The sequence below is a fragment of the Acanthaster planci genome, linkage group LG14, assembly GCF_054643075.1.
Source record: "Acanthaster planci isolate LZ-2023a linkage group LG14, COTS_SCS, whole genome shotgun sequence".
NCBI classification, from domain to species: domain Eukaryota; kingdom Metazoa; phylum Echinodermata; class Asteroidea; order Valvatida; family Acanthasteridae; genus Acanthaster; species Acanthaster planci.
Window position 1 is genome coordinate 7,856,965 of NC_141790.1, and position 14,179 is coordinate 7,871,143.

At 40.9% G+C, this 14,179-nt stretch overlaps 2 protein-coding genes across 3 annotated transcripts in view; one reads left to right on the forward strand and one right to left on the reverse strand.

The window, feature by feature from the left end:
- LOC110985368 (uncharacterized) overlaps positions 1-8,354 on the reverse strand; it is a 79,752-nt gene extending 71,398 nt beyond the window's left edge. The window contains exons 1-8 of one of the 2 annotated variants that reach the window (XM_087146079.1): positions 8,010-8,354; positions 5,809-5,907; positions 5,054-5,233; positions 4,289-4,471; positions 3,712-3,750; positions 3,290-3,334; positions 2,267-2,613; positions 1,409-1,553 (exon numbers count right to left, since the gene is read on the reverse strand). In XM_087146079.1, the coding sequence (XP_087002205.1) occupies positions 1,409-1,553; positions 2,267-2,613; positions 3,290-3,334; positions 3,712-3,750; positions 4,289-4,471; positions 5,054-5,233; positions 5,809-5,905 (1,036 nt within the window). In that variant the 5' untranslated portion in view covers positions 5,906-5,907; positions 8,010-8,354. Of the gene's footprint in view, positions 1-1,408; positions 1,554-1,803; positions 1,859-2,266; positions 2,614-3,289; positions 3,335-3,711; positions 3,751-4,288; positions 4,472-5,053; positions 5,234-5,808; positions 5,908-8,009 lie in introns of those variants that run through there. The other variant, XM_087146080.1, reaches the window with a different exon arrangement.
- A 2,798-nt stretch (positions 8,355-11,152) lies between these two features.
- Positions 11,153-14,179, forward strand: part of LOC110985353 (uncharacterized) — a 31,308-nt gene continuing 28,281 nt past the window's right edge. Inside the window, exon 1 of the mRNA XM_022246325.2 lies at positions 11,153-11,370. Within this exon, the coding sequence (XP_022102017.2) occupies positions 11,346-11,370 (25 nt within the window). The 5' untranslated portion in view covers positions 11,153-11,345. The remainder of the gene's footprint in view (positions 11,371-14,179) is intronic.

Genomic DNA, 14,179 nt, shown 5'->3' on the forward strand with positions numbered 1-14,179 from the left:
TAAAGCCATGACCCTAATGACGTCTGATTGTTTTCATGCACACAAGGTGTAAATTGACAGCCCGGATTTAAAAGTTTGTGGGGTCGCTCGAGTAGCTTGTAAGTTGTGTTAGTAACAAGCCAAAAATTTTTCAACTCCAAGTCAAGTCACAATTAAGTCAAAGCTCGCAGTTACAAGTCAGTTCACAAAACACAAAAATAGTGACTCCAGTCCTAGTCTTAAGACTTGAGCTAACAACACTGGCTGGACAAGAGAACTGAACATACATGAAGTGGTTTATTTTATAGCAGCTACTTCCATCGGCCCGGGCACAATTCAAATTTAAATAGACTGTTTTTATTACAGAAAAGAGCCTTGCCGATTTCTATGATCATACAGATCCCCTTTTTATCAAATATAAGACCTTAAAACTTAATGTAGAGTGTTCAACTTGGATCTTTGATGTATCAATGTACTGGTAAAACCGTCTTCTATGATGAGTACATCTAGGAAGAATTGTGAAAATTCATTCTCCCTATACACGACAATTTTCTAATTTCCATATTTCATGTAACCATACTTCTCTTCCTCAAAATACTGATAAACAGAGGGGACCTAACTTCTGGAATTCCCTCCCTAGTCAACTCAATGCTCCTCCTAATTTATCTATCTTTAATCAATTATTTAAATCTACCATAATTCAAACATACCATTAATTATGCCTGTGACTAACCTAACCTACATTATTTCTTGTGGTCTCGATAAGCCTGCTGATCTGTCCTGTGTTTTTTGTCATTTGTATTTATACGTAATGTGTATATGTATTGGATGTTTTACGAATACATTTTCCAGTTTATGATAGTGTGTAATGTAACAGGGTCATGCTAAAAAGCTACAGCTTCCTAATGGGCTCCCTGCAGCATCTATAACCATATATGTAATTTGACTATGGATACTGTAGACAAATAAATTGAAAAACTAATTGAAATGTTCAGCCACAGCAAATGCAAATGTGAAAGCATGCTTGGAGATAAAAGCAGTTAACTACATGATGTGGAAGTGACTGATAGGGTCTAATGTTTCAAGTTCTGATTGGCAAGTACATGTATGTCACTGTCTGATGGATTATTATTATTTTTTTTTTTGGCTTTTTTACACAAGTCATTGTCTGGGGGAAAAATAAAACTTCGAAGTAAAATATATGTGGGTTGAATGCTAAACATGACTTCTTTCATTTTGCTTGACAGGGAATAAGCAATGACAAATGATCAAGGCCTTTGAAAATCACAATCAGCGATTAAAAACTTATTAAACTTACACATTTTATATCAGATGTCAAGTAAATAGTAACATCAAAACAACAAGAGATTTAGAATCTCCAAGCAACATCTTCACCAAAGATATCGGGAGAGGCATGCATTTATTTTACCCTCTGGTTCGTGGCCGTACAACTCAACCCGCATGCCAATGCGGTTGTAGTAATCTTGGGGTAGGAATCGGACATAGCGGGCGTTGACTGGCTCCTCTAAGTTGTGGTGCACGATCTCGTCACAGTCCGAGTTGCCTTTAAACAGCTGAAAGAAGGCCAAACGTGGGTCAGTTCACAGCTAGGTTTGCCACTTCGTAACGATTAGGAAGTTAAACATGGTCACGAGTGAAACGCGGCCGACCACGCTGGCAATGGTTCCTGCATGAATTAAGGCCTTAGAACATTGGTTTACGATACTTATCGGGAAACTTCTTAACCTGGATGATACGCCTAAAACATTGTGCTTTTTTCCAAACAATGTGGTTTTAATGGTTTGATTTCGCAGTTGGAATTACCTAGAAATCGAGTACTGAACAGCGTACACTACATTGACAGATCACCACGTGGATTGTTTTCATTTAGGACGCCCTCTCTCGCCAGCGATGTGATATCAGTGATCCCTTGGGAAAAGTTTGGGTTGATTAGGGATGGTCTCAAAAATGTTTTTTAAAACCTTTTTAACTGTGCGCAAGCGCGTTGTTGACTTCTGCTTTTGCTCCACCTTCAGCTTCACTCGCCTGTTTTGGTGTGTTCCTTCCTCCACGGGTTAACCTAGGTTTGAGTTCGTCATTTATGATTTTCATCAACTGGGCTAAGTTTGCAAAAATGTGACATTATGTAAAAGTCCTAGTACACATGTCATTTTAGTGACAACATAGTAAGAAGACACTGTGTACATATCAGACCTTAAAAAAGCTTCCCCCGTAAATAACTACAGGGATTTTGATGGTTTTCGTAATTTAGTGATTCATGTATTACCATTCCTCTGCTATTCCGAACTCCTTCCCTGTCCCCTCCGTAGAAGTTCCAGTTGCTCCCATCCATGCTGTGCGCGAGGTTGTATGACGTCACCCACTCGTCCGAATTCCCGGCTCGGCCCTGGGTGGCTACACCCGTGATGATGGTCGGGTAGACCAGGTCGATTTGCAGGTACTGGTCCCGGTTCAGCTCCAGGGGGGACCACCCTCCCGCCCCAGCGTCGGACGGCAGGACGTTCAGGCGGGCGCGATGCGGGCCCATGTGATGGTCGATGTAGGATGAAGCCGACATCTGGCTGTCTGGAATCCTGCCGGAACTCACGCCCAGGGGAATTGTGTCCGGTAGAGCTTTTCAGATGAGTATTAGACAATTGAAAAATGAAATAAATGGCGTGCTCATGTGGGGAGAATAGTTACACACCAACTCGAGAACCTGGCTCAAGTTGTACTTACCCCCTGTCGTTCACGCTCCATTCAACTCTCTCAGCTCCAGATTTGAAGAAGCAAAGTGAAACACCAGTGTTTGCACATTTCGAGAAGTCTGTATCTTTCACGAATTGGTAGGCCTATGGCCAAAACAAACATGCAAAGTCTACCCGTCTACAATACTATCAAATAATGAGGTCCTACTATTCACAATGGTCAATATAAGGCTTAAACTTCCATTTGTGAGCCATCCCATCTGACACACTACTTGTTACTTCCCTTTCTCATTTTCACAACCTTGCAGAGTGCAAGTGTCAAAACTTCACCCTGCACTAACCAAGGAAATTGCAAATACACGGGGAAAATGGCTCAAAGAGATGATCTAATTTGTGCCAGTGCTAGGGCCCTGCCTGCTTCAAAGGTGAGTCCAATGGGTTCCCAAGATTCATTTCCATTTCTGATGGAATAAATAACCTCGGATCAAGAGTTGCAACGGAATTCATTAACTAAAAAACACACAGAAGTTTGTACCTGGCAATATCAGTGGTATACTGAATAGTGGGTTGTTAAATCAATGTAACTGCACTACATTTATTACCTGGATCTCGTAGAACGTGAATTCCATGTCCTTCACGACTTCTGTCTGCAAAACAAATGAGGTGACGATTCGAAATAGATAAGGCAATTTGTTTTGTGTTTTCTTGGAGAGTCTACGTCCGTTCATGACATGGCTTTTTTCAAATCATCTCACAGACATTTCGCTGGTCTTTCTCGGGGGAAAATGGCACTGTGCGAAAACGTTAGTCTGGTTTTCACAAAATTGGGGTGAAGATGTCCACAAGATATACTGAAAAATCCTGAAGGCTTGGTGCGCGAAAAATTGCACTGCGACGATATCGGAAAAATGTCGACAGGTGGATTTCCCTCCGCGGCTCTTGTATAGTTATAAAAAAACTGTAGGCCTATACATGTTTACTTGTATATGTACTTCTCATAAATTGTATAACTACAGAAACGTACCGAGCTCTTTGTTCAAAACATAAGGCGGTCCAGCTGGATCTGAAGCAAATAAACAAGACAAGCGAGTCAGCATTTTTTACAAATATTTTTCCATATAAATTGTCATCGGAAACACGAATTGCAACTTAAAAAGAAGAGAGTAAATTTGATGGGTTGCAATCTACCATTACAATAGGAATTTACCTTTACGACATAGATTTTAATGACATTTTCGAATTTATTTTGAAAACAAACAAGAGTAAAATCAAAACGTTTCGATCCTAGCAGAATCGTTCTCAAAGGCAAAATGAATATTCATCATGAAATTTCCAACTGTTCTGCCTGTCTATGACGACACCGGCACCGGTCTTGAGAGTATTTTGTGCAATGGCAGGGCGTCAAAGTCAGCCGTGTATGGTTTTCATTAAATCCTTTTTGCAAAATTGTCGTTTGTTCTTTGTTTTGCTATTTACAGAGGTTGATCCACATTCTTAGCGCTTGAGGACCCACGAGGGGTCGTTGTAAGCTATGGTATTGATTGCAAGTTCATTTCAAGATTAGATTGTTTAAAATAATCTCAACATGTTATCGTTATTACTGTTCTTGCCATCTCCACAACCGGCGATTGTCCCACATTCTGTGCAGTGGTAGGGATCGTTGGCACACGGGCATCCCCCGTTGATGCAGCAAGCGCAGGTGTCCCTGCCCGAGTTGCCCGGGCAGGGGCACTCCATGGCCCCCGTCCAACCATTCACCACGCGGTCCTTGATGACTGGGTGCGCTGGTCGTGGTAAAAAGTTATCAAATGACTGAAAGCTTTCCTTTATCACTTGAGAGCATTTAGTTTGAGTACATGTGCACACTTGAAAAGTGGCAAACGTTGTATAGAGCAGTATGAACGAGTTCATATGACGAGTACATACGTGCAGATTGAATCGGAGACCAGAGGGTACGGTGAAGAACTGATCATAAGCATCAAAGTTCATTAAAAGACCAGCTCACTTGTTTTTTTTCGAAAAATGCCTGTATCCCTGATACCATACTTACACAAGTCTAAAAATCTTATCCCTACAAAATCTTAACCGGTGTTTGACTTGACCTTGACTCTGTTGGTTTATTTATTTTAAATAGATTAGTAATGTGTTACTAAGCATATTAATTATTTCAGAAAATCTTCAGGCCTTTTATCCACGGTCAGATTATGTAAGTTACTTCTTCTAAGGTTTCTAAAGTTATACTATTATGCGTATGTGATTCTTAAGTGTATAAAGACGTGAACAAAATGAATGAGAGAAAAATATGAGAGAATTTTTCTTATTTTGTTTTAAATAACTACAGCTGTACACATTATTATGACACCTACGTATGCCGCATGTATACTCCTGTCCACACTTGACACAGACATTATGAGAGCCGATCGGACACTGGGCCCCGCCCACAATACAACAGGCGCAGTCCCTGCGAGTGAAGTCGAACTGACAGGTACACCCAGTTCGGCTCAGCGTCCAGCGGTCGGCGTACTGGCTAAAATCCGCCGTCAGCCCTAAAACAAAAAGGAGCGATTACAGATCTGTTAAAGTCTGCCTACCGGCTACTGGTATAGTTCGATCATCATCACAAGTCCATAATGAGCCGGCCTGGGTTGGAGGGAACACACACATGGTTAGGGTTACCGTTCGTAGTACCAATTTGCCGGATATACGCTTTTAAAACTCAGATAAGATGCTCAGATAACATTCTAAAATCTTTGAGTTGCACGAAGGTCCAACAGGGAAAGTCTGGGAAATCTGTAAGGCCCGTTAGGCCTATAACTTTACTTTTAGCATTTTTACTTAAATGGATATATTTCATCTAGTTTTGACTTACAAAATAAAACTGTAGGCCCTAAGCCGTGAATTTTTGAAAGCAAAAACTCTACTGAAGATACGATATCGGTGTATGTAGGATGTAGTTCCTTGCCCTTTCTTGAACCCAAAACCAAAGTAGCTAGACTTTTTCCTTCCTTTTTTGCAAACTGTAGTCGTTCAGGAGGGAGGGAGGTAGCTCCCCGTAATTAAAGTCTCGAGTGGGAGTCATTTTTTAGAACGGAGTGATTAATAATAAATATCATCTACTCACCTCCCTTACTGAAGGCGCGTGGCTGAGAAAGGGCGCCATGAAGACAAAACGCCGATAGCATCAGTAACGGGTGAAGGGCCGCTCGCAAGCAAGACATCGCTGTAGGGGCGAAATGAAATGTGAACGCAGACTGCAGTTAAACACTAGTTACCATTTTTATCACCACACAGGATGGTGCGGGAATCATTACCGTGGTCAAATCAACACCAAGTGTAGATTCGAAACAGAAAGTACGCCAGAATCCAGGAGAATGCACCCCATTTCAATTTTGCAAGTCAGTGTTGCAATACAGTGACTTGATTCATGGAGGAAGGGTTATCCTTCCTCCGTGCTTAATCGAGGTCTGTGTATTCTTATCCGACAAGCATGCCGCAAACATTTTACTGTTTTCTGATCTGTTGGTGCCTATTCTTCAACAATAACATAGAGTTAACTAACTGTAAAATTAGTTACAGTCTCAGATTTCACTTACAATAGCATTTATTACATGATTATGCAATTAAGTACAGGTGCGTCATGAGAACAAAAGACAAAAGGCATTCCAGTAGCTGCAGGTGTTCTTGATGACGGTGTGTCAACAGTGGACGTGCAGTTCATGGCCGATAGCTTTCATGCTTGAGAGGTGATTAATATAATGCTGATGGCTTTTCACAAGACCTGAGCTTATTGTCTTCTGTGGGAAAATGCAATTTAGTGCAGCCTTACGATTTTCACACCACATACGACTACGCACGACCTTTTAATTACACGGAGTGGCTAGTGAGGGGAGAGGCAAAAGAAGCGTTAACTTTTTCAGTCAGTAACAACACAACTGTTTCTACATGACATACAATGTTAGACGGAGGCCATCAGGGTCATGCCTCACCCTGCAGAACCAATAGCGCGTCTGGGGGGGGAGGGCTGGGGCAACTTGCCCACCCCCTTCCAAGGTGTTTTTTTTTTCTCCAAAGAATATACCAAGTAAGAAGGAAAGAAAGTAATCGTTATATCAGCACCAAAACCCGAAGAAAATAACGCCACGAAGTAAAAGCAAGGATGTGGGGCTGTGAGTAAGGCTTTTGATATCCCCCAACATCATGTTCAATGAGCAGAAAGTCGCATACGCTTTTGAATTTGCCCCCCCCCCCGCTAAAGCTGGATACGCCGCTGTTCACCCCCAAAAAGAAGCGGTGGTTTAATTGTGACGACAGGTGATTTTATGGGGACTCTGCCATTCCCTTCCTCCCAAAGCATGTAAACATCGCTGAAATTTATCCTCCCACCTAAGAGAGGCTACACATAAAGAAATTCGCCCCTTGGTAAAAAGAAAGTCCCTGTCACGTTCATTTCGGTTCTGCAATGAACTGCACCAGATACGAGTCCTCCTTTCACATCTGAAAACATTGAGCCGAGACTTTCACGTGTCATCAGTGCTGAATTATTTTACCTTGTGCACATTATATAGGCACAGTTAGCAGAAACTAGCGGAAAATCATGCATAAGTCTCTTTCCTATATCTGCATGGCCTTGTATCCGTTAAACTATACATCATTCGGACCAGCTGAGCACTGCAACGCAGAAGTCCTGTACCACTTAATTTGAAACTCTATGTTATATCCTTTTGTCGATTTATTTTCACTTGCTTAAAAAATGAGTCCCTTTTCTTTTGCAGGATTGGAACAATAGGTAAGATTTGAGGAATGGGTCGGGCAGATCAGTTTTCCTTTCTGCAATACGTAACTCGAAGTATAAGAGCTTCATTAATTTTTCTAAACGAACTTGAAAAAACATGGCTTTCACTACAACCACACTTGTGCGCTACATAATATTTAAAACTGAGCTCGAGTTTTTCAACACAACTTTTTTATATTCTTACTCCCCATAAGGAGTCAGGAAAATGGCTTTCCGTAAACTTATTAGTAAGCCTATAGCTTGAATTCCACCTTAGTAATACTGCGCCAGCCAATTTTTAAAAAGAAAGTAAAGACTCGCACTTTAGTTGGCAGGTTAACAGTAACAAATGGAGAAAATTACAAACGCAGCATCAAAACTATGACCCGTTTGGCATTTCTTCAAATCAGGGCTGTTATTGGCTTATAGCTCCATGATTCTACACTAATTCTGACAATTTGTTCATTTTCATGACAATTATATAATTAAAGATCAAAGTAATCAACCTATAAATAAAAACAGCAAACAACAGAATATCAGAAAGAACTCACTGTTTGCAGCGTCGCGTCCACCGAACCACGGCTGTATCAATATCCGAGTCACTCAAGGAATCAGATATCTTCAAGAATGTTCATTGTTTTCAAAAACCTCAGAAAAAATGATAATAGTGATATGGTGATCCAACTTCACTTTCTCAAAAGTGCCTTCTGAACTTTCAATTTCCAGAGAAGGTTAATGAATTTTGTGTTTGGCTTCGATTTAAATAGATGTTTGGCTTTCTGGAAAAAGTCTGATTAAATCAGCCGGTGACCATCTCACTGCAATGCTATTGGATAGTTCTGAGTCAATACGTCAGTTCTGATCGATGGTTCAATTAGTGTAAAACTGCGCATGAGGCAACAGCTGACCACGTAAAGCGGTCATTCCACCACAGATGGGGATAATTTGGAGGAAACCTTCAGTTCACAGTAAATTGACAACGACCTCAAAGTCAATAGAAACAAATCATTCGCAACAGCTGTGTGGACTATTATTGCCGTCATCTAACACGTTGGTGGTGGATTGTTAACTGGTCTCACCAACAGGTTGCATACCTTTTAGGAAAAACACGCACATTTCGCGCCATCTCAGTCTCCTATCTAGCCTCCTAAAACTTCTTTTTTGCGAGAATTTCCGTCCTAAAAATTAAAATAATGAATTTCCTTTGACAATAAAAATAACAACCAAAGTGGAAAGCCCAAGAACTTCAAAACAATCTGTAAAGGAATTCCCGTCGTTCAGAAAGTATATTTCACATCATTGCACCATTACAGCAATAAATGGACCTCTAAACTCGCAGAAACCCCTCCTTCAAAATCTCCGTGTATAATATAGGCAATACTGCATGCACTAACACGCCGATTGAGATTTTTGTTCAATCAAGGACAAAATGATCCCTTCATGTTTTTTTATTTATTCATTATTTGTCCAGGGTAAAGCCCAAAAGTTATAAACTGCTCACCCTGAGGAAGAGGACTATGAAGAAGTGTTATTTTAGCAGTGGGAGGAAAACCCAGACGAAATAGTCTAGCAAAAACCAATGGAATCGGGTGGGGGCTGTGAACTCAATCCATGTGTCGGCCCAGGAGGGATTTGAACCCTGGGTAAAGCAGCGATAGAAGGCGACGTAAGTACCGTACCGCTGCGCCAAACGAGAGGGGGGGGGGCTGATCGCACACCCAAGTGCCGTACCCGGAACCAGACACCGTGGCAGTTTTCAAAACCCTGGCTCCGTCTCCATATTTGGATATACGAGTAATTGGACACAGGCTCTGATCTGGGACTGGCCGGATGTACGTACCCCAAGCTTCTCTCCAGTAAAAGATTAAAAAAAAAAAGGTTAAGTGCAGGCTGATAGGTAATAGCGCCCCCATTTTTAAAACCAAGAATGACATTTTTCGGTTCATTTAAACAAATTGCCGAATCCCAGAAAGCGGCGAATATCTATAAATACGTGAATTTGCATCTTTTCTTATGGACATTTATTGTTCCCCCTTTTAACCTGTTATGATCTCAATGTTCCCCCTTGTAAGATCTCAATGACCTTCTGATGGAAGAGTAGACAGAACAACGGTAGCCAACGTTTTAAGTACCACGTTGGGTAGATTTAGATTCACGATGCGCGTGGAAGGTTGCGCACAGCCAAATTTCATCAACGATTGAGAAAACCACCAAAGCAAGCTTTAGATGTCACCACTGACAAAGCAACATTTGTTCAACGGTGCCCATGCCAGTCAGGTTGGCAAGGTAGTTCTTTCCTCGCCTTCCACCTCTGTGGTCCCGGGTTCGATTCTCGGTCCACATGTGGATTGGGGTTTCAGTCCCTACCTGACTCCGTGGGTTTTACCTAGAACATTCATCTGAGGTTTTCCTCCCACGTCTAAAACTGTAACTGCTTCTTACTGTCTCCTTTTTACTGATGTTGATGAATATGGGTCGTTTGGCGGCTGCCCGAGGCGCCCTTGTATGCCATTGGCTCAACTATGTTTAAAATGTATTCATTGTTCCATGCTTAATGTCTTCATTGTACAGCGCATTTGAACATATCTGTATGAAATGTGCGCTTTATAAATGAATAAATTATTATTATTATTATATTATTATGAAAGAAGTAGTTCAAACAAATATAGCAATGCCTTATAAATCCTTTGTTCCAAACTTCATTTTGATTTTCCACTCGGAAGCGAAATTGAAACACATATTATCGCCCTTGTGCAAGGTGTCTTCAGAGCAAGTATTTGAAACCAAAGTGCTGTACAGGATTCTGCATTCTAAATTTCACTTGAATTTTCCACACAGACTCGAAAGGAAAAATGCATACCAAAACTCTGTCCGCCCATTCTGCGCACGGAGGAAGAACTGCAAAGAAAGGAAGATAAAATGGGTAAAATAAATAACCTACAGAAACTCAATTTCCATGATTTTATTCGTAAAATGATTTAAGTAGTAGCAAGAAGTTGAGACGTTTATTTATGTGTTTTTTTCATAAGGGAAACCATAGAGAAATTAAATTATAGCACTCCAAAAGAGTAACGAAAGATCAAACGGCCGACGACCGAGAAAACAAACAAATAAACAAAAAACAAACAAACGGGAAGGGAGGAAAGCATTCCAACCCCCCCGCCCCATGGTTGGATCACTCTACCCCCCCCCCCGAAAAAAGGGGGAAAAAATCTGTGTTCAAAGTTTACGCAGTTGTAACTGACGAGATCGTCCCCAAACACTGTAGAAAGTGAAATCGCATGTGAGGTTATCACGAGGGGGCCTAGCCTTGTCACGCCGCTGGTGAGCGGTTTCACACGAGCGGATGATCACGCCCCGAGAAACAGTTTCAACAATGCATTCATTCACTTGCACCTCACATAATGAAGGTCTTTTCCAAACCACGGCTTCCCAACCGCAGGTCATTGTAGCTGAAATAGAAACTAGGTGTAAGTCCCATAAATATTGATATTTAATTAAAACGGTTTGAAATTCTAGTGAAAAAGATCATAACAACATGTTTATCTGGTAAAACAGGTTTTTTTATCCAGATAAAAACTTCCGAAGTCAGTGTTTTTAATAGTGCGTGTAGCCGAAATGGATACGAAGCTTAGATTTGGAACCCCCATTGATTCACCACGCGTGTGAAGTTGGTTTGTAAGGCGTGGACTCAACCGCAACGTGAACGCTACATTCAGCTGGCGATGCTAGGGATTGTGGTGACAGTTTCCGGTGTGTGTGTTGCACGCTTTTGTTGTCTTAGATCTAACCATCAAAGATCGTTTGGCCCAAATTGTTCCCCGATCGCAGAGTGTTACTGGTGAATTGCTACCCGAGATTGATTCCAGTGTGAGAGAAAGACGAAAATGGCAACAAACGGCGATCCGGAAAGTGAGTAGCCCAAGTGCTTAAATTTCTTTGCTCTCTAAAGCGAGAATAAGGAGATCGCTGCTGTCAGTTTCATCATTATTGTCATGACCATCAACGTGCTTTGTTTGTGGACGGGCCATAAAGGCTGGCTTTGTCCTGCGCTGCGTGAGTGACGTGCAGCCGGTCTGCAGTGCTGCTGATCTTGGCTGGATCGTTGTTTACATATTTACGATGATTGCATCGTGCTTGTAGTTGTGACTATTGTTACGAGATTTCAGTTTTTGTGACTTCTTTTTCAACCGTGTAATCATACCGCACTGCAGTGCAAGGAAGGTGCTCAAATCAAGGGAAAAGGAAGGAGGCTGGATGAGAAACTAGGCTACTGTATTCCTTTTGTATCTAATGCAGCTTATGACTTAAGTATACTGCAAAACTGAGCCTAGGCTTTCGAGTTAAACGTAGGGTGAGTGCGGGAATTTTCGACCAGGAAGAAAATTTGACCAACTGCATTCAAAAACTACACTGCTGGTCAAATTTCTTGCTTTTCTCATGTGGTCGAATACCCCCACCTTTACCCTGTATCGTATACAGGCTTTCCAACAAAGGAGCCGAGTTTGTAAATTTAGTTTCTTTAAGTGGCAAAGTGTGGCTTGTAAAATTTTGCCAACTACAGGGTTTGCATCCTGCCTCCTTTTTTTGTCAGTTGAAAAGTATTTCCAAATTTTCTGAGAAAAAAATGTCGAAAATGCATGGTAAAGAGTTGCACTTATGTACATCATTAAGTTTCCCTTGCAGTGCAGTGATTTACTAGCCATCAGAAAATGATAACATGTCCTGAAAAGTCAAATTTAACAGAGAAAATATTCAAAGAAATTTAGTTTGAAAACACTCAAAATTTTTCAGACCAGACTCCTAGGGTTTGTGCACAGGCTGTCAATTGATTCCGGATATGGAACTCTTTCCTTGCACTAAACTCTCTACACAACCAACATCTACAGTGGAGTCAGGATGCTGCAGTCTTACTGTGTTAAGTATGAAGTCATTTACAAGTTCTGTCTTTTTCTGAAAGAGGGAAATTCCACATACATGGACTACCCAATAAAAAATTGTAGGAACTAAAATAATGCTTGTGTTATTTTAACAGTGTTTATCTGTTCGTCCTTTCAAATGCTGTCTGAGTTCATATGTATGTTGAGTTGATGAAATGTTGCCCATTTCACATCATTTTGTAAGATAAATAACACTTAGGGCTGAGCTCGCACTCCTTCAGCATTCCATGCCAAGGACACACTATCGTTTGTTCAAGTTCAAAGATTTTAATGAGATCAAGGTCCGCCCAAGAGCTGAGAAGGACAAATAATGATTTAACCAGTCGAGGATTTCCGGGACATTATATGGTGTCAACAGATTCAGGAAGTCATCGCCACAGTGAGGAGAGGGTCTTCAATACTGTTCAGCTTGTGAAATTTTGTTCTTAGAGGATGTGGGATGTTACTGATACCCATATGGAGCTTTTTTCCATTTTTCAAATTATCAGTTTGTCTGCAGCCCCCAAAATATCCACCGCTTGGCTGAAAACCTCAAGATTCATCATTTGGAGCTAGGCTCTGCATGTTTCACTAAAAGAAAAATCAAGCAAAAAACACAAATAAAATGAAAAACCCTCACACAAAAAATAAAATAGCTTAAAACCAGGCAAATTGATAAAAAAAAGGAAAAGGAGATACATTTGTGTGTTCCTGAGGGGATGAGAACATTTTCTACTCCCATGGTGAGAATGTTCGCCGGCACTGGTTGTTATTTGGCACACTAACGGCTGGTACAGCAAAGACACGTACATGTACGTACATGTACATGTATGTACATGCTGTACATAGGGCTTATATGCAGCTGTCGAGAAACTCGTACAATAATTCACTCTGATAATGAGAGAAGCTGTCATTGCAAAGCATGTATGTTCTAAAGTTAAGCATTTTCTATTTGGCCAAACTTTAGTTGAATAATTGTTTTTGCTTAGGCAGGGGGTCAGGGTACATGAAGATGAAAACAAAAAATTTCAATCATCGAAATGGTCCAGTTCAGTCCCACTCCACAGTCCTCCCCAGACAGGGTTAGCATTGTTTGTAGTTGTTTGGAAACTTTGGATAGATACACCGGTATGTTGACTACTGTGCAAGTACACAGTAGTCCCAACAGGATGTATTGAAAGTTAAGAATAAAAGTTGGTTGGTTATTTTTAGATGCCGTCATGTGACTGATGTATCAAAATGATTCACAGCCGAAGGGCATTGCGTAAGTTGTGGTCTCATTTCAGATCAAGCATCTGCCAGCTCCTGTTCCATGCAGTTTTTGCATGTGCAGCAATGCATCAGGGGAACAGAAAAAGTGAAATAAAACTACACAGTATAGTGTGTGCACAAAAATCAACCAGTGCTGTAGGTAGCATTGTACTCCTTAACATGGGTTAATGTTTGTGAAATGACAAAATGTACATGTACACTGTACCAACTTCTGGTGACACTGAGGCAGTTCATGGATACTGCAGTGAGAACATCTGTTATAACCACACAGAATTTGTCAAGACCAGCGGTTAAAAGCAACTAGATAAAAAATGTGATGAAATACTGGTACAGTTTATCGACCCCTGTTCAGGATATCCCTACTGTTGTAAATGTACATACATGGACATGTATACACATGTCCATGTATGAACATGTCCATGTATGTATACAATAAGGTTGAAATAATGTACGTGTATTTCTTACATGTTTAACAAACTGTTTTGAATCATTTTTTCTGTCAAAAAACTCTTTGTGCCCTCTAACCCAAC